The following is a 25,373-nucleotide window of genomic DNA, read 5'->3' as shown; positions in this document are numbered from 1 at the left end:
ATCTCGGCTCACTGCAAGCTCCGCCTCCCGGGTTCACGCCATTCTCCTGCCTCAGCCTCTGGAGTAGCTGGGACTACAGGCGCCCACCACCACGCCAGGCTAGTTTTTTTGTATTTTTTTTAGTAGAGACAGGGTTTCACCGTATTAGCCAGGATGGTCTTGATCTCCTGACCTCGTGATCCACCCATCTCGGCCTCCCAGAAAGCTGGGATTACAGGCTTGAGCCACCGTGCCTGGCCCATCATCATCATCATAACAGCCACCACCACGGCCACCACCACCCCAGGACCCCAAGAAATCAGCAGCAATTCTGGGACTAGATCCAATGCTCATGCTTCAAAATCTTATGTTCATTTATTTAATGAACACATACTTGTTATGTTTTTTACTAGAACAAATCATCTTCCCAGAATTCCCTCACCATTTTTGTCTCCCTTCCTTTACCTTTCCCCCAAAACCATCGATTAAGATAGAGAGCAAACACCAAGAACAAAGGAATATTTATTAACAACATTTATGGACCTAGCTCTTCCAAAAATAAATCCATACAGAGTTGGAAAGTAAGACCATGGTATATACAGAAGGAAAGAATCTAGTGTTAAGGCTCAGGAATCAGTTTTGTCTTCAGGATCAGCATTCTCCCATTTTCAAGCGCACTAACAAGGCTGCTGGGATTTCCACTGGAGTATAAACAGCAGTATTCCTTTTGCAGGAACTCTCAGAATTTGGGGGTCCATCACAGGTTCAGCCTATGACCCAGGTCCAAAAGTTCCAGCCTTCTCTGCTACCTCCAGGGCTAGCTTCAGGTTCTGGTCAAAGAGCTCACACCTAAACCAGGCCCAAGGTAGGAAAAAAAGCATGAGGCCTGAGGCTTTCTCCCCACTTAAGCCAGGGGAAACTGCTTGAAGAAGAACATATATCATGAAGGCTGTGGTGGGTGGATGAGGTGAGGTCAGGAGTTCAAGACCAGCCTGGCCAACATGGTGAAACTCTGTCTCTACTAAAAATACAAAAATTAGCTGGGCATGGTGGCAGGCGCCTGTAATCCCAGCTACTCTGGAGGCTGAGACAGGAGAATCACCTGAACCCGGAAGGCAGAGGTTGCAGTGAGCCGTGATCGCACCATTGCACTCCAGCCTGGGTGACAAGAGTGAAACTCTGTCTCAAAAACAACAACAAAAAAACCCCCCAAAAATGACATAAACCCCAAGGAAAGACTGTTTTCTCTAAAGAGTCATCCAGGCTGGAATGCAGTGGCACAATCTCAGCTCACTGCAACCTCTGCCTCCAAGGTTCAAGTGATTCTCTTGCCTCAGCCTCCAGAGTAGCTGGGATTACAGGTGCACACCAGCACACACGGCTAATTTTTGTATTTTCAGTATTTTTAGTAGAGATAGGGTTTCACCATGTTGACCAGGCTGGTCTCAAACTCCTGACCTCAAGTCATCTGCCCGCCTCGGCCTCCCAAAGTGCTGGGATTACAGGCGTGAGCCACCGCACCCAGCGACTGTCTTATTTATTTAGAGATACTGTCTTGTTCTGTTGCCCAGGCTGGAATGCAGTAGCACGAGCATGGCTCACTGCTGCCTTGACCTTCCGGGTTTAAGCAATCCTCCCACCTCAGCTTCCTTAATAGCTGGCACTATGGGTGTCTGCCACCACACCAGGCTAATTTTTTTTTTTGTAAAGATAGGGTCTATGTTGTCCAGACTGATCTCAAACTCCTGAGATAAAGTGATCCTACCCCCTCCGTCTTCCAAAGTGCTGAGATTACACACGTGAGCCACCGGCCTGTCCTTCTATCTTACTTAAAAGTAATACTCAGCCAGGCGCAGTAGCTCACGCCTGTAATCCCAGCACTGTGGGAGGCCAAGGCGGGTGGATCACCTGAGGCCGGGAGTTCGAGACCAGCTTGACCAACATGGTGAAACCTTGTCTTTACTAAAAATATGAAACTAGCCGGGCGTGGTGGCACATGCCTGTATTCCCAGCTACTCGGGGGGCTGAACCAGAAGAATCGCTTGAACCTGGGAGGCGAAGGTTGCGGCGAGCCAAGATCGCGCCATTGCACTCCAGCCTGGGCAACAAGAGCGAAACTCCGTCTCGAAAACAAACAAAACAAGTAATACTCTACTATGCTTCAACTAACTTTGGACAGAGCACACAGGGAGGGGCAAGGAGGCTTTAACCAGTATCTGGAAGTGGAGCCGCTTACCTGATGGGCATTTCTAAGGAGTAGAATGGATTCTTAAGGGCAAAGTCTGAGTAAATCTCATAAATCTTTCGGAGAAGAGAATCTATTCCAGCTTGCCTAGGATCTGCTAGAACCACAAACTTGATCCCTGGAGAGAGACCAAGAATGGTTACCAAAGGGTAGACACTGGAGCAAATAGTGTCATCCTGTATTTGTACAGCACTTTCAATTTTGCAAAACACTTTTATAAGCCCATTTTAATTTTATTCTTTTTACCACATAATGCAGGAAAGGCAAGACTTTGAATCTACCGATGAGACCAGAGAAGTGAAGTAACTTTATTATGTCACCCACCTGATTAAGACCAGGCTTTGAGTTCTAGCTTTACTACTTACTAACAGTTTTTAAGTCCCTCAGCAGAAACATTGCCAGGCAAGGGACAAACTCAGGCAGTTTTCAATAAATTAAGGGGGTGAAGCAATGACAGTCGCAATCCAAAGGTCATATCCATTTGGCTTTCACATTTTATTTTGGAAAGACATTTAACACCTTCCAAAGTACATGCAACAGGACTAGCATTAAGGTGAGTTTTATCTGAACACAAGATAACCTGTGCTGAACATGCTGGGTGGCATGGACAAAATCAGTTTCAGATTAAATATTGGTTTTGTATTCGCAAAACAAATAAACAGATGTGTCTGCAGAATTGTGCCAGGAAGGTCAGGCACGGTGGCTCATGCCTGTAATCCCAGCACTTTGCGAGGCTGAGGCAGGTGGATCACGTGAGGTCAGGAGTGCGAGACCAGTCTGGCCAACATGGTGAAACCCCCTCTCTCCTAGAAAAATACAAAAATTGCCGGGCGCGGTGACTCAAGCCTGTAATCCCAGCACTTTGGGAGGCCGAGACGGGCGGATCACAAGGTCAGGAGATCGAGACCATCCTGGCGAACACAGTGAAACCCCGTCTCTACTAAAAATACAAAAAACTAGCCGGGTGACGAGGCGGGCGCCTGTAGTCCCAGCTACTTGGGAGGCTGAGGCAGGAGAATGGCGGGAACCCGGGAGGCGGAGCTTGCAGTGAGCTGAGATCCGGCCACTGCACTCCAGCCTGGGCGACAGAGCAAGACTCCGCCTCAAAAAAAAAAAAAAAAAAAAAAAAAAAAAAGAAAAATACAAAAATTAGCTGGGTGTGGTGGCAGACACCTGTAATCCCAGCTACTCAGGAGGTTGAGGCAGGAGAATTGCTTGAACCTGGGTGGCGGAGGCTGCAGTGAGCCAAGACCGTGCCACTGCACTCAGCCTGGGTGATAGAGCGAGACTCCATCTCAAAACAAAACAAAAAAACCCCACAAAAAATTAGCTGGAGGTGGTGGCGGGCATCTGTAGTCTCAGCTACTTGGGAGGCTGAGGCAGGAGAACTGCTTAAACCCAGGAGGTGGTGGCTGCAGTGAGCCAAGATCATGACACTGCACTCCAGCCTGGGTGGCAGAGTGAAACTCCATCTCAAAAAAAAAGAATTGTGGGCCGGGTGCGGTGGCTCACGCCTGTAATCCCAACACTTTGGGAGGCCGAGGCGGGCAATCACCTGAGGTCGGGAGTTTGAGACCAGCCTGACCAATATGGAGAAACCCCGTCTCTACTAAAAATATAAAAATTAGCCGAGTATGTTGACGGATGCCTGTAATCCCAGCTATTTGGGAGTCTGAGGCAGGAGAATCGCTTGAACCCAGGAGGCAGATCACGCCACTGCATTCCAGCCTGGGCAACAAGAGTGAAACATCTCAGAAAAAAAAAATAATAATAATTGTGCCAGGAAAAGTACACCCCCTCTTCTTGCTTACCAAAGGTGTCTTTGGTCAATCCCCTCCTCCCACCTTCTCCACCACACTCCTCTGGCCCACCTGGAGATGCAAACTTGTCAGTGTCTCTTCCCCACCTTCTCCATCACACTCCTCTGGCCTCCGTGGAGATGCATACCTGTCAGTGTCTGGTAGCAGTGCAGTTTGAATGTGTCTGTCTCCAGCATCTCAATGCCTGAGCTTCCCTGTTCAGGAGACAGCTGGGAGCCGATGGCAAAGAGCCTATATGCAAAGAAGGCAAAGTTGCTCTAAGGCAGGAGTGCTTCTCAAACTTCCACTGACGTGTCCCTATTTGCTGAGGAGTTAACATTATGGCCTGGGACAATCAGGAGAAGTAGTGTGAACTGTCTGGCAGTAGTGTCCAAATTTTTAAGTTCATTTGAATTCTGGGAATATTTTACATTCATACTTTGTTTTAAGACATTTTACATCTAAAACTTTGGATAAAATGATTACTCTAGGAATGTGTGCCACGCTTACTAAGCTTGCGCTTTTAAGCAAAAGCTGGCGCATAGATTTTTTAAGATCATTTAGTTAAACTGGCTTTCTTTAAATATGAAGAAACTAAGGCTCAGCGAAGAGAAGTAAGATGACACCTCGGCTGGGCGCGGTGGCTCACTCCTGTAATCCCAGCACTTTGGGATGCCGAGGCGGGTGGATTACCTGAGGTCATGGAGTTTGAGACCAGCCTGGCCAACAGGGCAAAACCCCATCTCTACTAAAAATACAAAAATTAGCTGGTCCTGGTGGCGCGCGCCTGTAATCCCAGCTACTCGGGAGGCTGAGGCAAGAGAATCGCTTGAAACTGGGAGGCAGAGGTTGCAGTGAGCCAAGATCGCGCCACTGCACTCCAGCCTGGGTAACAGAGCGATACTCCGTGCGCCCTCCTCTCCCCTCCCCCCCCAAAAAATGATGACACCACTGCCACTATTACCTAAAATCTAGATCTGGATCGGTTGCGTTTTTCATAACCCCAAAATGACGATTTAAGAAAAGGCAGACAAATTACAAGCGCTGCCGTTCAGGAGACGGGGGACTTACGAGTGGAACATGGAGGCCAGCATGAGCTTCTCATTAGAAGTGAGGCGGGGCCGGCCAAATCGAATGGACACCGGATAATTAGCAGGGTTACCCAGATACTCCAGCACCTCTTTCCCGTCGGCCGTGTACTTGCCATTCACGTCCATGCCATTGATGGCCAGCACTGCATGGCCCACTGCAGAGGTGAAGCTAATGGTCAGCGAAGCTGCAGCCCCGGGATTCCGCCGCGGGGACAAGGGACCCGACACCACTCCCTTTCCCCCAGCCCCGCACCTACAACCAACCCACTTCCGCAGCACTGGGGCCTGTCCCCCTCCAACCCCCGCCCCCGGCCCGAGCCTAGCCCACCTCGGATGCCGTCCCGCTGGCCGAAAGCAACCAACACACGCTCATCGTGTAGCTTGAGCAGCAGATCCAGCGGGTAACTGAAAGTTTTCTCAGCCTCAGCCCGTGGCGCGTAGCTGTCCAACTGGTAAATCAAGCCGCCAGCTTTGTTCACCACATACACACTAAAAATCGCCATCACTGCCGCCGCTCGGAAACTGTCATTCGGCCGCTACCCGACGGCCCCTCCCCGGAACCGCATCACAGCACTTGCCCCCCGGCCCCACCCCAGCCTCCTCCCCCTCCCAGGCCCTGCATGCCGCCACCTGCGGCGCCTGCGCATTGGGAGCGACACTCTCGGGCATAAGTAGTACCGGAAAGTTAGTTGCCGAGACCTGGTGGATTGTTTTCCGTTTATCAGTGCCGGAAAACAGTACTACAGTACTGCGTCACAAGTGGCCCAGACTCTGACAACCTGGGGCGGTATTTAGGCGGTGCAGCTTGGGAACTGGAATTCATTTCCTGTCTTCCTCCTGAGGCTGGAGGGCGAGCGCTTCACCGTGGGACATCCTCCGCCTGGCTCCGCCTCTTGCCCCGGAAGTACTCACAGCGGACGGAGGTTTCTGGGCCTGTTTCTGAGCAGCGCTTCCTTTTTGTCCGACATCTTAGCAAGTCTGTGGTGTACGTTGCTGCTCTCCGAGCTTCGCAATGGTAAGCTTCAGGGGTATGAACTCGCCAGGGTTCTTGGGTTTGAGGACTCAGTGGGGAGAGACTTCGGCGGGAGCGCTCCTTGGCCTGCTGGCCTTGGTTGCAGGGCGGGCGCGGTTATTGCTTCGCCCATGTGCTCCGGTGGTGGAGTTTGCGGGGGCTGAGGGCACAGTATTAGGGGAGTTTGGGGCTACTTGAGGACCTGGTTGCATTCCCGCTGCCTTCCTACAGCCGCCCAAGGACGACAAGAAGAAGAAGGACGCCGGAAAGTCGGCCAAGAAAGACAAAGACCCAGTGAACAAATCCGGGGGCAAGGCCAAAAAGAAGGTAGGAATAAGATCCCTCAGAGAGAGTAGGGATGCCTTCCCGTAGCCTTCTGGTAATAGGTAACTTGTATAGCAATTGGTTTTTGAGGTGTAGATTTCTTTTTTTTTTTGAGACGATTTCTTTTTTTTTTTGAGACGTAGTCTGGCTCTGTCGCCCAGGCTGGAGTGCAGTGGCCGAATCTCAGTTCACTGCCTCCCGGGTTCGCGTCATTCTCCTGCCTCAGCCTCCCGAGTAGCTGGGACTACAGGCGCCCGCCACCTCGCCCGGCTAGGTTTCTGTATTTTTTTTTTTTAGTAGAGACGGGGTTTCACCGTGTTAGCCAGGATGGTCTCGATCTCTTGGCCTCGTGATCCGCCCGTCTCGGCCTCCCAAAGTGCTGGGATTACAGACTTGAGCCACCGCGCCCGGCCTCAGGTGTAGAGTTCTAGAGTAAAAACGTGAGTTTATCCTCCCATCACCACTCGTTCTTTTTCCTAGTTTCCTTTAGGATCATGAAAATGAGACCAGTGTGTCAAGTGTCTGCCTCTGCCCCTGTTCTGAAGCCCAAACACCTGTCGGGTTTTTGTTGTTGTTGTTGTTAGTAATGTGTAATTTATTTTTGATGATGATGGAAGAGATTTCTCTGACGCAGATTACTCGAGAGGGAAAGGGTGCTTCTGCCAGAGATACTAACTTGTTTCTGTTTTGTTTTGGTGAGCAGAAGTGGTCCAAAGGCAAAGTTCGGGACAAGCTCAATAACTTAGTCTTGTTTGACAAAGCTACCTACGACAAACTCTGTAAGGAAGTTCCCAACTATAAACTTATAACCCCAGCTGTGGTCTCTGAGAGACTGAAGATTCGAGGCTCCCTGGCCAGGGCAGCCCTTCAGGAGCTCCTTAGTAAAGGTGAGGGGTGTATCCTACATGTGTGCTTTTGTAGGGTAAATTGTCTTGACCACAATAACCATCTTCCGTGATTTTGCTGGAAAAGCAGAACTAAAAAAAAAAAGCATAGCTTGACCATTGACTGTTAGTAATGTAATTCTGATGTCTTACTCTTGAGATGAATTATCAGGGTTCTTAGCCACTTTTGTGCTGTGGACCCTGTGGCAGTTTGGTGAAGCCCAAGGATCTTTTATGTTTCAAGTAAATGGATGCATAGAATTACAGGGACAACAGTTTTTGAAATAATTAAATTACTATTTTAAAACAATTTTGAAAATGTTGAAAACCTTTATGGTAAATATTTTGATGTATTAAATTTTAAAACCAGAAATTTAGTATGGTCTACTCAGTAGTATGGTTTGATTACCATAATTCCACAATAATAAGGCTCAGCTAACTATAGTGACTGAACATCTGTAATTCTAGCACTTTGGGAGGCCGAGGCGGGTGAATCACTGGAGGTCAGGAGTTCGAGACTAGCCTGGCCAATATGGTGAAAACGTGTCTCTACTGAAAATACAAAAATTAGCCGGATGTGGTGGTGCATGCCTGTAATCCCAGCTACTCAGGATGCTGAGGCATGAGGATCGCTTGAACCCAGGAGATGGAGGTGGCAGTGAGCCGAGATGGCACCACTGCACTCCAGCTTTGGTGATGGAGCAAGAGACTGTCTCAAAAAAGGGGGGGGGGTGCGGTGGAGGATAATAGGTCCCTAATTTAAAGGAAAAGTAAAGATAGATGATCGTTAAAAACTGTAGGATTCTCTTGTTACCAAACGTCAGATTAAGCAGGTGCAGTGATACCCTTGTATTTCTAGCTACTTGGGAGGCCAAGGGAGGTGCAGTGGTACCCTTGTATTTCTAGCTACTTGGGAGGCCAAGGCAGGAGGATCATTTGAGCCAAGGAGTTTGAGTACATCCTGGGCACCTTTGAGAGACCCTGTTTTTTCCCCTTTAAATAGAGATGCTGTTTTGCTATGTTGCCCAGGCTGGTCTCCTGGGCTCAAGAGATCCACCTGTCCAAAGTGCTGGGATTACAGGCATGAGCCACTGCACCTGGCCAAAACAAAAACCTTAATAGTGTGTTTTTATTTGTTTTTTTGTTTGTTTGTTTTGTTTTTTTTTTGAGACAGTCTCACTCTGTCGCCCAGGCTGGAGTGCAGAGGGGAAATTTTGGCTCACTGCAACCACCAACTCCTGGGTTCAGGCAGTCCTCACAACTCAGCCTCCCAAGTAGCTGGGATTACAAGCGTGTGCCACCATGCCCCGCTAATTTTTGTATCTTCAGTAGAGATGGGGTTTCACCATGTTGGCCAGGCTGGTGTGCAACTCCTTACCTCAAGGTGTCTGCCCGCCTTCACCTCCCAAAGTGGTGGGATTACAAGCATGAGCCACCATGCCCAACCAGAAACCTTACTAGTTTCTATTATAGCATCTGTTAAGCATCTCATCCTACTATCTTCTCTCCCTAGGACTTATCAAACTGGTTTCAAAGCACAGAGCTCAAGTAATTTACACCAGAAATACCAAGGGCGGAGATGCTCCAGCTGCTGGTGAAGATGCATGAATAGGTGAGTAGGAATGCCTGGGCTCATGGTGTAGGAGATAGATACAAAGCTTTATGGTTCTGATCCTTTTAATTTTTTTTTTACAGGTCTAACCAACTGTACATTTGGAAAAATAAAACTTGATGAAATCAAATGAAATGAGTATGTCCGTTTCCTAAGAAAGACAATGATAAAGAATTCGGTGGAAAGTAGGGGTTTGTTGACTTTGCTTTTAGCCTCATGGTAGTTGGTAGAGCTTGATTAGCTTTTTTCTGTATGTGACTGCTTCATTGCTGCAGCTTCAGTTTTGAATTGATGTCTGAAAGGAAATAAAGGGTTAACAGGATGAAGGGTGATATCTCCAAAAAGGAGGTTGGATGGGTAGGTTGGTGACCTGGCACTGAACACACATACCTGGACTGCCAGCGGCGTCCATTATTCCAGACGCGGCCAAAAGAGGGCAGCCAGCCTGCACTGGTCCTGGAGCTGTGATCAAAGTTGGCCCCAACTCGGTCTGGGGGGAGTTTTTTCAACTTTTGTTTTTCCTCTGTGCAATGATAAGGAAACAGTTTTTTATTTTTCTTTATTAAAGAATATAGAGATGGGGTCTCACTATGTTGTCCAGGCTGTTTTCAAACTTTTGGGCTCAAGTGACCCTCCTACCTCAGCCTCCCAAAGTGCTAGGATTACAGCCATGAGCCATCACACACAAGCAAGGAAACCATTTTTGAGTGTGAAGATTTAGAAGACCCTCTCTTGAATTAGTTTACTTACTTTCTTTAAGAAATTCTTCATAGGATGGTCCTATTTCTTGGTTCCCACCGATGTATTCATCTTGGATCATCCAGGGAGGTGTGGCACCTGAAAAAGAAATAAAGTTTTTTTTTTTTTTTTTTTTTTTTAAGTCTTCAGGCTATTGTGAAGCATGTCCTAGCTGTTAGCTCACCTCTCCTAATTAAGAGCTAGAAATGTCTAAAAGCAAAGCCCAGGAATTCTGGAGCTTAGGAAGAAGGCCCTAGGCTAATTTAAAGTAATGTACCCCGTATGTGATAGTCATTTTAAAATGGCTTTGAGGCATAATTGACATAAATGATACACATTTAAATTTGGTGATTGTTGAGTGAAGCCATTACAATCAAGACCACAAACATCTGCCTGTAAGTATCACTGCCCCCATTAAAATATTTTCCTGTTCAGGCAATCAGTGATCTTTCAGTTGCTTTATTGGTTTGTATTTTTTAGGATTTTCTGTGTGTGGACATTGAGTGGAAATGTTGAGTGGGGTCTGGCTTTTTTTGTTTTTTGTTTTTTTTTTGAGAGGAGTCTTACTCTAGCCCAGGCTGGAGCGCAGTGGCACATTCTCAGCTCACTGCAACCTCAGCCTCTGGAGTAGCTGGGAATACAGGTGCGCACCATGACGCCCAGCTAATTTTTGTATTTTTAGTAGAGACAGGGTTTCATCATGTTGGCCAGGCTGGTCTCAAACTCCTGACCTTGTGATCTGCCCACCTCGGCCTCCCAAACTGCTGGGATTACAGGCGTGAGCCACCGCGCTGGCCGGGTCTGGCCTTTTAAGATTAATCTGTGTTGTAGTATGTATCAAAAATTCTGTCTTCATCCTGGAATACTATTCCGTTGTTAATCCATTTGCCTGTTGATAGACATTTGAATTGTTTCCAATTTGGAGCTGCTACAAATAAAGCTGTTCTGAAGATTTGTGTACAAGTCTGTGTAGACAGGCTTTCTCTTCTCTAGTTAGGAGTGGAATGGCTGGATAATATCGTAGGTGTATCCTGAACTGTTTTCCAAAGTGACTATTACCAGTTTACATTTTAAGCAGTAGTGTATGAGGGTTTGGTTTTTCTACATTGCCAAACACTTGGCACAGTCAGTCTTTAATTTTTGCCATTCCAATACATACATAGTGGTATTTCACTGTGGTTTGCATTTCTCTAATGACTAATGATGAACATCTATTCATATGCTTTTATTGGGTTGTTTAATATCAAGTTGACAGTTCTCCTATATTCTGGATACAAGGCTTTTACCAGATACATATGCTTTATCTTGGCCAACTTTATTAAAAAAAAAAAAAAAAATTGTATCTCCCAGGGTTTTAAAAACTCTGTCCTGGACCTTACCTGAGTGGATGTTACCAACTCCTGGTATATCCTGTAGTTGGAAATGGGAAAAAAAAAAATGCTAGTTAAAGTCTAGCCATGATTAAAAAAAAAAAATCCTAGAAAAGATAGACAAAGCACACTTCAAAAGAGCTGGGTGTGACTGCTGCCACAATGCTAATTCTGCACTCCAGCTGATGTTAAACTTTGAAAGCACAGTAAGTCATTCTTAAGACAGCCCTGTCCTTAGGAAGCTCACAGTCACAACAGTGGAGATGTCTGTAAGTAGAGTGGCTATTACATGCCAGGTGAGCAAAACCTTGCCCTCACAGCATATATATAATTGGGGAACAGCATTAAGCACAAGTTAGGTAAATTACATTTGCCACTTTACATGGTGCTACATCCACTTGAAATAGAGATAACCTATTCAGATAAGCCATTTATGAAAAAGTGACATTTGGCCGGGCGCGGTGGCTCAAGCCTGTAATCCCAGCACTTTGGGAGGCCGAGGCGGGTGGATCACAAGGTCAGGAAATCGAGACCCTCCTGGCTAACACGGTGAAACCCCGTCTCTACTAAAAATAAAAAAAAAAAAAACTAGCCGGGCGCGGTGGCGGGCGCCTGTAGTCCCAGCTACCTGGAGGCTGAGGCGGGAGAAAGGCGGGAACCCGGGAGGCGGAGCTTGCAGTGAGCCGAGATCGCGCCACTGCACTCCAGCCTGGGCGACACAGCAAGACTTCGTCTCAAAAAAAAAAAGAAAAAGTGACATTCGAGCTAACAGTTAAACGAAGGTAAACTTTAGGTGATAAGGGAAGGAAAGCATGTTTTAGGCAATGGCAACTGTAAAAGCGCAAAGCAACACAATCAGTACAGCTGAAGTGTAGAGTAAGATCATAAGTGATACGATGATTTTCTGTTTGTGAGGCAGGATTGAAGGGGGGGAGTAGAAATTGTCCAAAGGCTGAATAGAGGCAGACAGATGTTTAAAACTGACTGCTTGTTGACAGGATATGGGAGATGGAAAAGGAAAGGATCTGCATCTAGTGATTGGAAATACAGGAGTGGTGGAGGTTAGTTTCAGATGCCTATGGGAGGGCGCGGTGGCTCAAGCCTGTAATCCCAGCACTTTGGGAGGCCGACGGCGGATCATGACGAGACGACCATCCGGTAGACGGTGAAAACCCGTTCTACTAAAAAATCAAAAATGGAGGGGCCGGGCGGTGGCTCGCCTGTATCGACTTCGGAGGCCGAGGCGGGCGGATCCGAGGTCAGAGACGAGACTTCCTGGCTACAACCCCGTCTCTACTAAAAAATACAAAAAAAAGGGCCAGGCGAAAGTGGCGGAGGTGCCTGCTGAGTCCCAGCACTACTCGGGAGGACAGATGCAGGGAGATGGCCTTACACCTGGAGCGAGAGCTTTCACAGTTGCAGCTGAGATCTGGCCACTGCACCCCAGCCTGGGCGACAGAGCAAGACTCCATCTCAAAAAAAAAAAAAAAAAAAAAAAAAGATGCCTATGGGATATTTAAATATAAAAGTCCTGTGTTGAGTTGGAACTATGAGTTCTACAGAGGGCAAGATTTAGGAGTTGGCACTCCTAAGTGGCAATACATGTGAATAGGATCCCTTTGGAGGGTGAGAAGAAGTCTGAGAACACTACTAGGGAACAGTGAAGTAAGAAGGAAAAGCCTGCAGTGGAGACAGCAGTGGCTAGAATAGGTAGAAAATCAGAAGAGGGGTCCTGAGACCTGAGGGAGCATTGGCCCTCTTCTGGCTTGCTTATCCTTTGTACCTGATGGCCAATGAATGTCAGAGATGGTCCTATCTCCATCCAGTCAAGCTCTGGAGCTGCTGGCAGGTCCAAGTTTGAGGGCTGCTGTGAGCTGGAAGCTACTTGGCTGAAAAACATGAGCCAGGCTGGCAGATGAGGTCCTTGAGCCATAGGGTGGTAAAGATTAGATCTGTTTCCATTTCCCGGCCAAAAGGTTGCAGAATGTTCTAAGATGTCAAATTCCCAACAAGAGATTCTCTAACAGTCTTACCTGTTCATCCCTTTCCAGCTTCTAGGTGCTGAAGAGCCCTCTTCTGGGTCTGGCACTGCCTGAGGCTGAGTTTGATTCAGGAAAAATAAATGTGTCTGGGATGCTTAAGAGCCTGCCTAGGCCATGCCTCCACCCTCCAGACCCCAGTATCACAGGAAGGAAACAAATGAGCATATGGAAGGTACTGCCCTGCCATCTTTCACAGACTCTTCCCTCCCTCCCTCCCAGCCCTGTCCACATATTCACTGACTAGGCCTGCCCCCTTGAGCACAGGTAAGGGAATTCAAGCCAAGCAGATGACAGTGCAGTCAGAGTTCTCTTAGAAGCACTTTTTCATGGCCAGGTGCAGTGGCTGACGCCTATAATCCCAGCAGGCCGAGGCGGGTGGATCACCTGAGGTCAGTTCAAGACCAGCCTGGCCAACATGATGAAACCCCATCTCTATTAAAAATACAAAAATTAGCCAGGCGTGGTGGTGACACCTGTAATCCCAGCTACTCAGGAGGCTGAGGCGGGAAAATCGCTTGAACCTGAACCTGGGAGGTGGAGGTTGCAGTCAGCCGAGATTGTGCCACTGCACTCCAGCCTGGGTGACACAGTGAGACTCTGTCTCCAAAAAAAAAAAAAAAAAAGCAGCACTGGTTCATGAAATGCTGGACTTGGGAATGCCAGGGATCAGTGGATTTGGATACTTGTCTGGATCCTCCGAGGGAAACCAACCTCTAAGACAGACCGAACCACCTCCTGCCGGCTCTGCTCCACCTCGCGGATCTGAGCTGCCATCTGTGGGAGAGAGGCTGCTTAGACAGGTACAGGATCATGGGGGCCAGTTTCTTCAGAGGCCTTTCCTTTAACTCAGGGGCCCTCCACCCCCAGGCGTGGACCAGTACTGGTCTGGTCTGTCAGGAAGCAGGCTGCAACAGCACTGCTGCCTGAGCTCCTGTCAGATCAGCGGTAGCATTAGATTCTTATAGGAGTGCAAACACTAGTGTGAACTGGGCATGCAAGGTATCTAGGTTGCGTGCTCCTTATGAGAATCTAATGCCTGATGATCTGAGGTGGAGCAGTCTCATTCTGAAACCATCCCCTGCCTGGGTCCATCTGGAAAAATCATCTTCCACGAAACCAGCCCCTGGTGCGAAAAGGGTGAGGGACTGCTGCTTTAACTTACCTCCTTGATCACCTCATCCTCCTTTTCTTCGTAGGAATCCAAACCTTTCACCATGGATTTCTTGAATCTAAAAAGAAAAGGGGCAAAACCGCCCAGAACCCATTCCCCATCAGTTATGAAAAGCTCCTCAGATTTTTTTTTTTAATTTTGAGAAATTTCAAATTCAGAAACAAAACAGTATAATAAGCACCTATGTACCTCTCACCCAGAGTCATTGTAAACATTTTGCCACGCTGGCTCCATTTCTTTTGTACAGACATATATCCTCTTTGCCAAAACAAAAATAGGTTTAGATGTCAAACCAGATTTTCAGCATGTATCTCCCAAGAAAAGGAACATTCTGTACAACCATGATACCATTACCACATCAAGAAAATTATTCTTTTTAGTGTTCAAATATTTGGCTGGTTAGTATAGACATGGTTTATATGTTTTTACACTTGAGTGTAGGCATACAAGCCAAAGTGGAAGGATTGCTTGAGCCCAGGAGTCTGAGACCAGCTCAGGTAACATAGTGACCCTGTCTATACAAAACATATAGAAATAGCCAAGTGTGATGGTGCACGCTTGTCGCCCCACCTACTTGGGAGGCTGGGGTGGGAGCATTGCTTGAGCCTGGGAGGTTGAGGCTGCAGTGAGCTGTCACTGTGTCATGGTACTCCAGCTTGGACAACAGAGCAAGACTCCATCTCAAAAAAAAAAAAAGGCCGGGCGCAGGTGGCTCACACCTGTAATCCCAGCAGTTTGGGAGGCCGAGGTGGGCAGATCACGAGGTCAGGAGTTTGAGAACAGCTTGACCAACATGCTGAAACCCCATCTCTACTAAAAGTACAAAAACTAGCCGGGCGTGGTGGTGCGCACCTGTAATCCCAGCTACTCAGGAGGCTGAGGCAGGAGAATCACTTGACCGTGGGAGGCGGAGGTTGCAGTGTGCCAAGATCAGGTCATTGCACTCCAGCCTGGGTGACGGAGTGAGACTCCGTCTCAAAAAAAAAGAAGCGAAAACTGTTTAGGCTGCTGGTATCTCCTGGCCACTGGCTGCCACTACGGTTCATTTATCTGGAACCTGGGCTCCTGAAGATGCAGCGCTGGAGCAGAGAGATGATGCTGACAGGGTGTATTGGTCTGGTTTCACACTGCTGATTGATAAAGACATATCTGAGACTGGGTAATTTACAAAGAGAAAGAGGTTTAATGGACTTACAGTTCCATGTGGCTGGGGAGGCCTCACAATCACAGCAGAAGGTGAAAGGCAGTCTTACATGGTGACAGGCAAGACAATGAAAACCAAGCAAAAGGGGAAACCCCTTATAAAATCGTCAGCTCATGTGACTTACTACCATGAGAACAGTATAGGGGAAAATGCCCCCATGATTCAGTTATCTCCCACTGGGTCCCTCCCACAATGTGGGAATTACGGGAGCTACAGTTCGAAAAAATTTGGGTGGGGACACAGCTAAATCTTATCACAGAGGTTGATGACTGACCCAGTCACATTAGAAATATGTGGACTTAGCCGGGCACAGTGGCTCACGCCTGTAATCCCAGCACTTTGGGTGGCTGAGGTGGGCGGATCACGAGGTCAAGAGATCGAGACCATCCTGGCCAACATGGTGAAACCCCATCTCTACTAAAAATACAAAAATTACGCTGGGCATGGTGGCTCACACCTGTAATTCCCACTTTGGGAGGCCGAGGCAGGCGGATCACCAGGTCAGGAGATCGAGACCATCCTGGCTAACACGGTGAAACCCCGTCTCTACTAAAAATACAAAAAATTAGCCGGGCAATGGTGGCACGCGCCTGTAGTCCCAGCTACTCGGGAGGCTGAGGCAGGAGAATGGCGTGAACCCGGGAGGTGGATCTTGTAGTGAGCCAAGATCGCACCACTGTACTCCAGCCTGGTGACAACGAGACTCCGTCTCAAAAAAAAAAAAAAAAAAAAAATTAGTTTGGCATGGTGGCCTGCGCCTGTAGTCCCAGCTACTTGGGAGAATCGCTTGAACCTGGGAGGCAGAGGTTGCCGTGAGCTGAGATCATGTCACTGCATTCCAGCCTAGCGAAAGAGTGAGACTCCATCTCAAAAAAAAAAAAAAAAAAATCCTGCCTACTCTGAAGGCTGAGGCAGGAGGATTGCTTGAGCCCAGAAGTTTGAGGCTGCAGTGAGCCATGATTGTACCGCTGCACTCCAGCCTGGGTGACAGAGCAAGACCCTGTCTCAAAAAAAAAAAAAAAAAAGCATCTCAAATTATTTAACCAAATGGACTAAGCACATAATGATAATGGACAGTACAGACTGGCAGGTTTCTTTCCTTTACTTTGTGCGATTATCACCAGGAAGTTTCTCTATGGGTCTCGTAATCCACAACACCTGAGTGTATCACATGAGTGAGCAGGACAATGAAGACACAGTGGAACACAATTGGACTTTCTATAGACTAACCTGGAAGGCAGGTATCTAATTTCCAAACCAGAAGTTCCTGGAAACTGAGTTCAAGGAAATAGAAGAAACTGATTTAAAAAAAAAAATTACACTATGGTTGAAGTCCAGAAATTTCTAGGCTGCTGGCTGGGTGCAGTGGCTCATCTGTAGTCCCAGCACTTTGGGAGGCTGAGGTGGGAGGACTGCCTGAGACCAGGAGTTTGAGACCAGAGGAAAAGAAAATGACAATGTGGAATTGTAAAAAAAAATTTTTTTTTTTTGAGACGGGGTCTCACTCTGTCGCTAGGCTAGAGTGCAGTGGCGCCATCTTGGCTCACTGCAACCTCTGCCTCCTGGGTTCAAGCGTTTCTCCTGCCTCAGCCTCCTGAGTAGCTGGCACTACAGGCGCCCGCCTGCCACACCTGGCTAATTTTTTAGAGACAGGGTTTCACCGTGTTAGCCAGGATGGTCTCAATCTCCTGACCTCGTGATCCTCCTGTCTTGGCTTTCCAAAGTGCTGGGATTACAGGCGTAAGCCACGGTGCCTGGCCAAAAACTTTTATTTATTTGAGGACCAGAGAGAAGTTCTGTGCTTTAGCAGACTCCTCCATGTTTCCTTCTTTTCGCCCTGTTCAAACTCTCCAGGTACTGTTTTTTTTTTTCCTCTTTTTGAGACAGGGTCTTTTGCTCTGTTGCCCAAGCTAGAATGCAGTGGCACGATCACAGCTCACTGCTGCCTCGTGACCTTAAGCAATCCTCCTGCCTCAGCCTCCCCAGTAGCTAACACTACAGGCAAATGTCACCATGCTTAGCTAATACAATTTTTTTTAGAGATGGGGTTTTGCTATGTTGTCCAGGCTGGTCTTAAACTCCTGGGCTCAAATGATCCTCTGTCTCAGCCTCCAAAAGTGCTGGAATTATAGTCATGAGCCACTGCAACTGAATTGGTTTTTTTTTTAAGAGACATTCTTGCTGTGTTGCCCAGACTGCAGTGTAGTGGTGGGATCATAGCTCACTGCAGCTTCAACCTCCTGGGCTCAGGTGATCCTCCTGCCTTGGCCTCCAGAGTAAGTATGACTATAGGCTAGCCTTCAAAGCAGGTAGGACTACGTACCCCGCTAATCCACATACCCTTTTTATTAAAAATCTGAAAATCAGGCCGGGCCCAGTGGCTCATGCCTGTAATCCTAGCACTTTGGGAGGACAAGGTGGGCAGATCATGAGGTCGGGAGTTCAAGACCAGCCTGGCCAATATGGTGAAACCCCGTCTCTACTAAAAATACAAATTAGCCAAGCATGGTGGTGCGTGCCTATAGTCCCAGCTACTCAGGAGGCTGAGGCAGAAGAATTGCTTGAACCTAGGAGGCGGAGGTTGCAGTAAGCTGAGATCGCGCCACTGCACTCCAGCTTGGGCAACAGAGCGAGACTCTGTCTCAAAAAAAAAAAAAAAAAAGTCTGAAAATCATTATGGTATGTAATCTATCCTTATTATAGTGCTAAAATGGTTTCTGATAAAATAGTTCCTAACTCAACTAGAACACTATAAAGAATGAAAGAATGAGCAGAGTACTCATGATGCCTTTGAGTAAGATCGAAACATACAGCGTGATCTAATTTCCAAACCAATAGGCAGTATTGTAATATTAAAGGAAAACTATTCCAATCACTTAAAAATACTTGCTAAGTACTGCTTTTTACATTTATGACAACTGTTTCTTTCTATGCATATGAATCAAGCAACCAAATATTTATAACCATGGAAATACCTGATTAGAAATATTTCTGGCCGGGCGCAGTGGCTCAAGCCTGTAATCCCAGCACTTTGGGAGGCCGAGACGGGCGGATCACGAGGTCATGAGATCGAGACCATCCTGGCTAACACGGTGAAACCCCGTCTCTACTAAAAATACAAAAAAAACTAGCCGGGCGAGGTGGCGGGCGCCTGTAGTCCCAGCTACTCGGGAGGCTGAGGCAGGAGAATGGCGTAAACCCGGGAGGCGGAGCTTGCAGTGAGCTGAGATCTGGCCACTGCACTCCAGTCCGGGCGACAGAGCGAGACTCCGCCTCAAAAAAAAAAAAAAAAAAATATTTCTAACCTGGGCCAGGGTCGGTGGCTCACGCCTATAATCCCAGCACTTTGGGAGGCCAAGGGGGCGGATCACCTGAGGTCGGGAGTTCGAGACCAGCCTGAACAATATGGTAAAACCCCATCTCTACTAAAATTACAAGAATTAGTTGGGCGTGGTGGTGTGGGCCTGTAGTTCCAGCTACTCGGGAGACTGAGGCAAGAGAATCGCTTGAACTCAGGAGGTGGAGGATGTGGTGAGCCAAGATCATGCCATTCCAGCCTGGGCAACAGAACAAGACTCTGTCTCCAAAAAGAAAAAAAAGGAAATAGTTCTAATTATTGGCCAGGTGCAGTGGCTCACACCTGTAATCCAGCACTTTGGGAAGCCAAGTCGGGTGGATCATTTGAGGTCAGGAGTTTGAGACCAGCTTGGCCAACATGGTGAGACCCTGTCTCTACAAAAGAATACAAAAATTAGCCCCTTTTCACAAGATGGCACCAAAAGCCAAGAAGGAAGCTCCTGCCCCTCCTAAAGCCAAAGCCAAAGCAAAGGGTCTGAAGGCCAAGAAGGCAGTGTTGAAAGGTGTTCACAGCCACAAAAAAAAGATCTGCACATCACCAACCTTCCAGTGGCCCAAGACACTGCGACTCCGGAGGCAGTGCAAACATCCTCGGAAGAGCACCCCCAGGAGAAACAAGCTTGACCACTATGCTATTCATCAAGTTTCCTCTAACCACTGAGTGTCCCATGAAGAAGACAGAAGACAACACACTTGTGTTCATGGTGAATGTTAAAGCCAGAAAGCACTGGAAGAAGCTCTGACACTGATGTGGCCAAGGTCAACACCCTGATTCGGCCTCATGGAGAGAAGAAGGCATATGTTTGACTGGCTCCTGATTACAGTGCTTTGGATGTTGCCAACAAAATAGGGATCATCTCAACTGAATCCAGTTGGCTAATTCTAAATATATGTATATCTTTTCACCAGTAAAAAAAATAATAATAAATTATCAAGGCCTGGTGGCTCATGCCTGTAATCCCGGCTACCCAGGAGGCTGAGTCAGGAGAATTGCTTGAACCCGGGAGGCGGAGGTTGCAGTGAGCCAAGATCACACAGCTCCCCTCCAGCCTGGACAACAGAGAGAGACTCCATCTCAAAAAAACCCAAAATATTTCTTTTGGATTCTGAATGAAAATTTTCCTATGAGAGAAATCTTACTTCTTACGCCTGTTACAGTATAATTCCCAAATGTACCATCAGAAAAAGAAAAAAAAAAAAAAAAAAAAAAACTTATTTTTAAAAGTATACATAGAAATCTTTTTTCTAGGCCGGGTGTGGTGGCTCACGCCTGTAATCCTAGCACTTTAGGAAGCCGAGTCAGGTGGATCACTTGAGGTCAAGAGTTCAAGGCCAGCCTGGCCAACATTTTGAGACCCCCCCATCTCTACTAAAATACAAAAATTAGCCGGGCGTAGTGGCACAAGCCTGTAATCCCAGCTACTCGGCAAGCTGAGATGGGAGAATCGCTTGAACCTGGGAGGTGGAAGTTGCAGTGAGCTGAGATTATGCCACTGCGCTCCAGCCTGGGTGACCGTAAGACTCTGTCCAAAAAAAAAAAAAATCTTTTTTCTATTCTTATCACCTCTAAACATTTTTACTGACCCACAAACTGGATCACACCAACTGGTTACACTAACTGATATGTGATCCGTTTCTTTTCCTTTTTTTTTTTTTTTGAGGCAGAGTTTTGCTCGTTGCCCAGGCTGGAGTGCAATGTTTGGCATGATGTCAGCTCAGTGGAATCTCTTGCCTCCCGGACTCAAGCGATTCTCCTGTCTCAGCCTCCCAAGTAGCTGGGATTACAGGCACGAACCACCACACCCAGCTATTTTTTGTATTTTTAGTAGAGATAGGGTTTCACCATATTGACCAGGCTGGTCTCGAACTCGAACTCCTGACCTCAAGTGATCCTCCTGCCTCGGCCTCCCAAAGTGCTGGGATTACAGGTGTGAGCCACAGTGCCCGGCCATGTGATCAGTTTCATTAACTTCTCTAAAAACAAATTCATATTTATTTTTAGAGATGGGGTCTTGATACATTGCCCAGGCTGGCCTCAAACTCCTGAGCTCAAGCTATCCTCTTACCTCAGCCTCCTGAGTAGCTAGGACTACATGTGTGTACCACCACATCTGGCAGTTTCATTAGTTTCTTGATTATCCTTTAGGCATTCCCTTTTGAGAAAATAAGCAAATACAGTTGACTTTTGCACAGCACAGTTCGAACTGCACAAGTTCACTTGAAAAATTTTTTGGAGATTTGCAACAATTTGAAAAAACTTACAGATGAACCACATAGCCTAGAAATACGAAAAAAATTAAGAAAAAGGTATGTCATGAATGCATAAAATATATGTAGATACTAGTCTTTTATGATTTACTACCATAAAATACACAAATCCAGGCTGAAACAGGAGAATTGCTTGAACCCAGGAGGCAGAGGTTGCAGTGAGCCGAGATGGCACCACTGCACAAGAATCTATCAAAACTTACACACAGAAACACAGACTGTACATGGTGACATTCGCAGTCAAGAGAAATGAAAATAAATGTAAAGATGCAATATTACATAACTGCATAACTGCATAAAATTACACTCCAAACTGTACAACTGTCACAATTTTGTAGCCACCTATTACAGTGTTGTGAGTATCTGCTTAAAACACAGTAATGCTGGTCATCTTGCAAGAGGTTGTCTCACCAGTAAATTGCATATTACAGTGAAAGTGATCACTCATGGTTCCTGCATAATTTTCAGTAATGTCATACCATTAACCTTGAATAGTAACGTGGGACCTATAGGAGGTGCCACTAGTGATGCCTGAAGCGCTCCCAAGAAGCAGAGAAAAGTCATGACATTACAAGAAAAAGCTGAATTGTTTGATAAGTACTGGAGATTAAGATCTACAGCTGCAGTTGTCCAGCATTTCAAGATAAATGAATCCATGCACATTGACAAAACCCATGTGGAAAAAAAGGGTGAGGGGTGAGCATGGTGGCTCACTTTGGAAGGCTGAGGCAGGCGGATTGCTTGAGCCCAGGAGTTCGAGACCAGCCTGGGCAACATAGCAAAACCCCGTCTCAATTTAAAAAAGAATTTTTTTTTTTTTCCTTTTGAGACAGTTTCTATATTTTGCCCAGGCTGGAGTGAAGTGGTGCGATCTTGGCTCACCGCAACCTCTGCCTCGCCAGGTTCAAGCGATTCTCCTGTCTCAGCCTCCTGAGTAGCTGGGATTATAGGCACCCACCACCACACCCAGCTAATTTTTGTATTTTTAGTAGAGACGGGGTTTTGCCATGTTGGCCAGGTTGGTCTCAAACTCCTGACTTCCCATGAGCCACCATGCCCGGCCAAAAAAAATTTTTTTTGTTTAAAGGCAAAGAAAAAAATAACTAAATCCAGCCTAAGGAACACTGTAAAAAAAAATAAGAGGAAATTCATGAAGCTATCACTGCACCTTGCATGCTTTGCACAATACCTTTTTATCTTCATATTGAAAGCACAGCTTTTATGTGGGTACAGGGTTGTTAGAAAGGCCTACCTACAGCTTCTAATAGGATTCAAGAAACAGCAAAATCATTACATGACAAAGCAAAAGGAAAGTGAAGGATCTAAAGCTGGAGAATTTAATGCCAACAAAGGATGGTTTGATACTTTTAGAAAGAAGTTTGGGCCGGGCACGGTGGCTCAAGCCTGCAATCCCAGCACTTTGGGAGGCCGAGACGGGCGGATCACGAGGTCAGGAGATCGAGACCATCCTGGCTAACACGGTGAAACCCCGTCTCTACTAAAAATACAAAAAAAAAACTAGCCGGGCGAGGTGGCGGCGCCTGTAGTCCCAGCTACACGGGAGGCTGAGGCAGGAGAATGGCGTGAACCCGGGAGGCGGAGCTTGCAGTGAGCTGAGATCTGGCCACTGCACTCCAGCCTGGGTGACAGAGCGAGACTCCGTCTCAAAAAAAAAAAAAAAAAAAAGAAGTTTGGCTTAAAATATGTCAAAATAGCAGAAGGGGCAGCTTCTGCCAACCAAGAGGCAGCAGATGAATTCCCAGATACCATTAAGAAAATCACTGAGACCAGGCATGATGGCTCACACCTGTAATCCCAGCACTTTGGGAGGCCAAAGCGGGTGGATCACAAGTCAGGAGTTAGTGACCAACCTGGCCAACATGGTGAAACCCCATCTCTACCACAAATACAAAAATTAGCCAAGTGTGGTGGTGTGCACCTGTAATCCCAGCTACTTGGGATGCTGAGGCTGGAGAATCATTTGAACCCAGGAGCTGGAGGTTGCAGTGAGCTGAGATTGTGCCACTGCACTCCAGCCTGGGCAAAAAGAGCAAAACTCTGTCTCAAAAAAAAAAAATAGAGTTCAAAACTATTAAAAGTAGGTACTGGCTGAACAGCAGTTTCTTACAAACTATAAACAGCCTCTTCTAACGTTAGTATTCTCTGTGCCTCAAATTTAAGTAGTTGACAATAGCCAACTTTTTTTTTTTTTTTTTTTTTTTTTGTGAGACCGAGTCTCGCTCTGTCACCCAGGCTGGAGTGCAGTGGCCAGATCTCAGCTCACTGCAAGCTCCGCCTCCCGGGTTCACGCCATTCTCCTGCCTCAGCCTCCGGAGTAGCTGGGACTACAGGCGCCCGCCACCTCGCCCGGCTAGTTTTTTGTATTTTTTAGTAGAGACGGGGTTTCACCGGGTTAGCCAGGATGGTCTCGATCTCCTGACCTCGTGATCCGCCCGTCTCGGTCTCCCTAAGTGCTGGGATTACAGGCTTGAGCCACCGCGCCCGGCCTGACAATAGCCAACTTTTAGTATTGTTCTCTATTTGCTAATTCCCATCCCCGAACCAAACCTCAAGAACTGTCACATTTTTGTGTCCAACATAGTACCTAGAATAAGAAGTGCTATGAAGACAGTAGATACTTCGGAAGTCCCTCCTGAACTTTCCAGTTAATAGAGTAAGCTTCCATACCTGACAAAGATCCAGAGAATTCACTCTGCTACTTCATGTTCAATACCAGTGACTCACCGTACATAATCCTGGGGAGTGACCAGAAACTTCTCTTTCATTTGGACCTCAGCTTTGTTCTCCCACCAGAATTTGTTGGTTGCTTTCTTGTGCTCAGGGCTGAAAACGGAGAGGATAAGTAATCTCAGCTATAGATTATAAAATATTACTCAGATATTAAGCATTAGGTATGTAATGCAAACTGACATCTGGGTTTCTGCCTGGGGCAGGGCTGAGAGAGGAACACTGTTACCATCTCTTCAAGATCTCGTGTCTCTTCTTTCCATAAAATTGTGAGAATCTGAGGGGAGGTTAGGGGCGGTAACCAAGCTGGCTTTCGCAGCCAGACCACCAGCACCACTTGGGACCGTGGCAGCATAGGACTCTTACCCTAAAAAGGCTGGCAACACCTGTGAAGTGACCCAATCCATCCATCTTGATCAAATCACAAAAGCGTTCTTTTTGTCACCTACTCCAAACCCTCCTCCCGTGTATGTATGCGTCTGTGCTGGAGGAGGCTCCCAGTTCGGCTCTCACCTGGCCAGATGCTCCAGCAGCCCCCCGTACAGCACCGTCAGGTTTCCATGGCTCAGGTGTTCGCGCACCTCACAGCCGCAGCACACGCACCAGCAGCATCGCTCGTGTTCCGGCACATAGCGCTCCACCTGAGCAGCGCGGATGGCCTTGCGGGCCGCCTCCACCTGCGGCAGAGAGACGAAGTAGAACCCCGAGGGGGGCACCCAAATCAACCCGCTCTGGCCTTCACCAACCTGCCCCGCACTCCCATCCCATCTCTAGCCTTGCCTCCGCACCTGGGGCAGGAGCCTCTCCAAAGCCTCCTTCAGCTGCCGCTGGTGCTTGCGGCTGTAGACGTGCCCGCGACCACAGAAGAAGGTCTGGCGGCACAGAGGGCAGCGCTGCGCCGGCGCCATAGGTGGGGGACCCGGTATCACCACCACCAGCTGCTAATCCTACGCCATCCGGCAGCCCCTGACCCCTGACCCTTCGGGGCGGGGCTAACCCAGCGGCCCCCAGCGCCCAGCAGGCGCCACTGCAAGCCCTTCTGCGGCTGCGCAGACTCCTCCCGGGCCTCTGGTCCCGCCCAGGCACCAACATTCCAGAGTCCGGCGGGTTAAGGGGGAAGTCGGCGCCATCCTGCAGATGTGCAGGGACGCGCGCCCTCCGCAGCGTGAGGCTCACAGGCCACACGCAACTCAGCATTGTCCAGGACCTGTAGTAGCCAACAGGACACTTAATAACTGATGTATAGGTGCGCACTGTGTGTCCAGAGCTTTACGTTAACCACCTCACTGTGTCATCTCGCTGAGGTTGTGTGGTTTACTACTGTTAGCGCATTTTTAAGCGGGAAACCTGAGGCATGAGGAGGTAAGAAGTTTGAGGAGGGTTGCACAGGTGTTAAGTCGCACGGTCAGCACCTGAGCCCCGGCACTCATCAGTGCGGCGGATGGAGGGGAATGCCTGCTGGAGGGGACCACGAACTAAAAATCGTAGTCGCCCCCACAGGGGGTGTTCGCCGTGGCTCCTATAAAGCT

General features: G+C 47.7%; 3 protein-coding genes across 5 annotated transcripts; 1 reads left to right on the top strand and 2 right to left on the bottom strand.

Annotated features, from left to right (window-relative positions):
* Positions 1-476: 476 nt before the first annotated feature.
* On the bottom strand, positions 477-5,923 carry TRAPPC4 (trafficking protein particle complex 4). 2 transcript variants are annotated; one of them, XM_010356936.2, is made up of 5 exons: positions 5,443-5,923; positions 5,095-5,269; positions 4,172-4,275; positions 2,216-2,342; positions 477-828 (listed from the first exon to the last, which is right to left on the bottom strand). In XM_010356936.2, the coding sequence occupies exons 1-5, from the start codon at positions 5,615-5,617 to the stop codon at positions 750-752; spliced, it is 660 nt and encodes a 219-aa protein (XP_010355238.1). In that variant the 5' UTR covers positions 5,618-5,923; the 3' UTR covers positions 477-749. The 2 variants fall into 2 exon arrangements, with proteins under 2 accessions (XP_010355238.1, XP_030773210.1); XM_030917350.1 differs by lacking the exons at positions 4,172-4,275; positions 5,443-5,923 and having other exon boundaries at positions 5,095-5,230.
* Positions 5,762-9,076, top strand: RPS25 (ribosomal protein S25). Its single transcript, XM_010356937.2, has 5 exons — positions 5,762-6,129; positions 6,358-6,453; positions 7,154-7,337; positions 8,848-8,946; positions 9,030-9,076. Exons 1-4 carry the CDS (start codon positions 6,127-6,129, stop codon positions 8,940-8,942), a joined length of 378 nt encoding a protein of 125 aa, XP_010355239.2. The 5' UTR covers positions 5,762-6,126; the 3' UTR covers positions 8,943-8,946; positions 9,030-9,076.
* On the bottom strand, positions 9,043-24,812 carry CCDC84 (coiled-coil domain containing 84). 2 transcript variants are annotated; one of them, XM_010356939.2, is made up of 11 exons: positions 24,633-24,812; positions 24,358-24,521; positions 23,842-23,940; positions 14,259-14,325; positions 13,808-13,870; positions 13,088-13,152; positions 12,838-12,943; positions 11,064-11,094; positions 9,697-9,783; positions 9,337-9,469; positions 9,043-9,241 (listed from the first exon to the last, which is right to left on the bottom strand). In XM_010356939.2, the coding sequence occupies exons 1-11, from the start codon at positions 24,750-24,752 to the stop codon at positions 9,184-9,186; spliced, it is 993 nt and encodes a 330-aa protein (XP_010355241.1). In that variant the 5' UTR covers positions 24,753-24,812; the 3' UTR covers positions 9,043-9,183. The 2 variants fall into 2 exon arrangements, with proteins under 2 accessions (XP_010355241.1, XP_010355240.1); XM_010356938.2 differs by having other exon boundaries at positions 9,158-9,469.
* Between the last annotated feature and the right edge of the window lie 561 nt (positions 24,813-25,373).

This window comes from Rhinopithecus roxellana, chromosome 15, assembly GCF_007565055.1.
Source record: "Rhinopithecus roxellana isolate Shanxi Qingling chromosome 15, ASM756505v1, whole genome shotgun sequence".
NCBI classification, from domain to species: Eukaryota; Metazoa; Chordata; class Mammalia; order Primates; family Cercopithecidae; genus Rhinopithecus; species Rhinopithecus roxellana.
The sequence above is the reverse complement of the archived record's forward strand: the minus strand, read 5'-3'. Positions and strand labels throughout refer to the sequence as shown.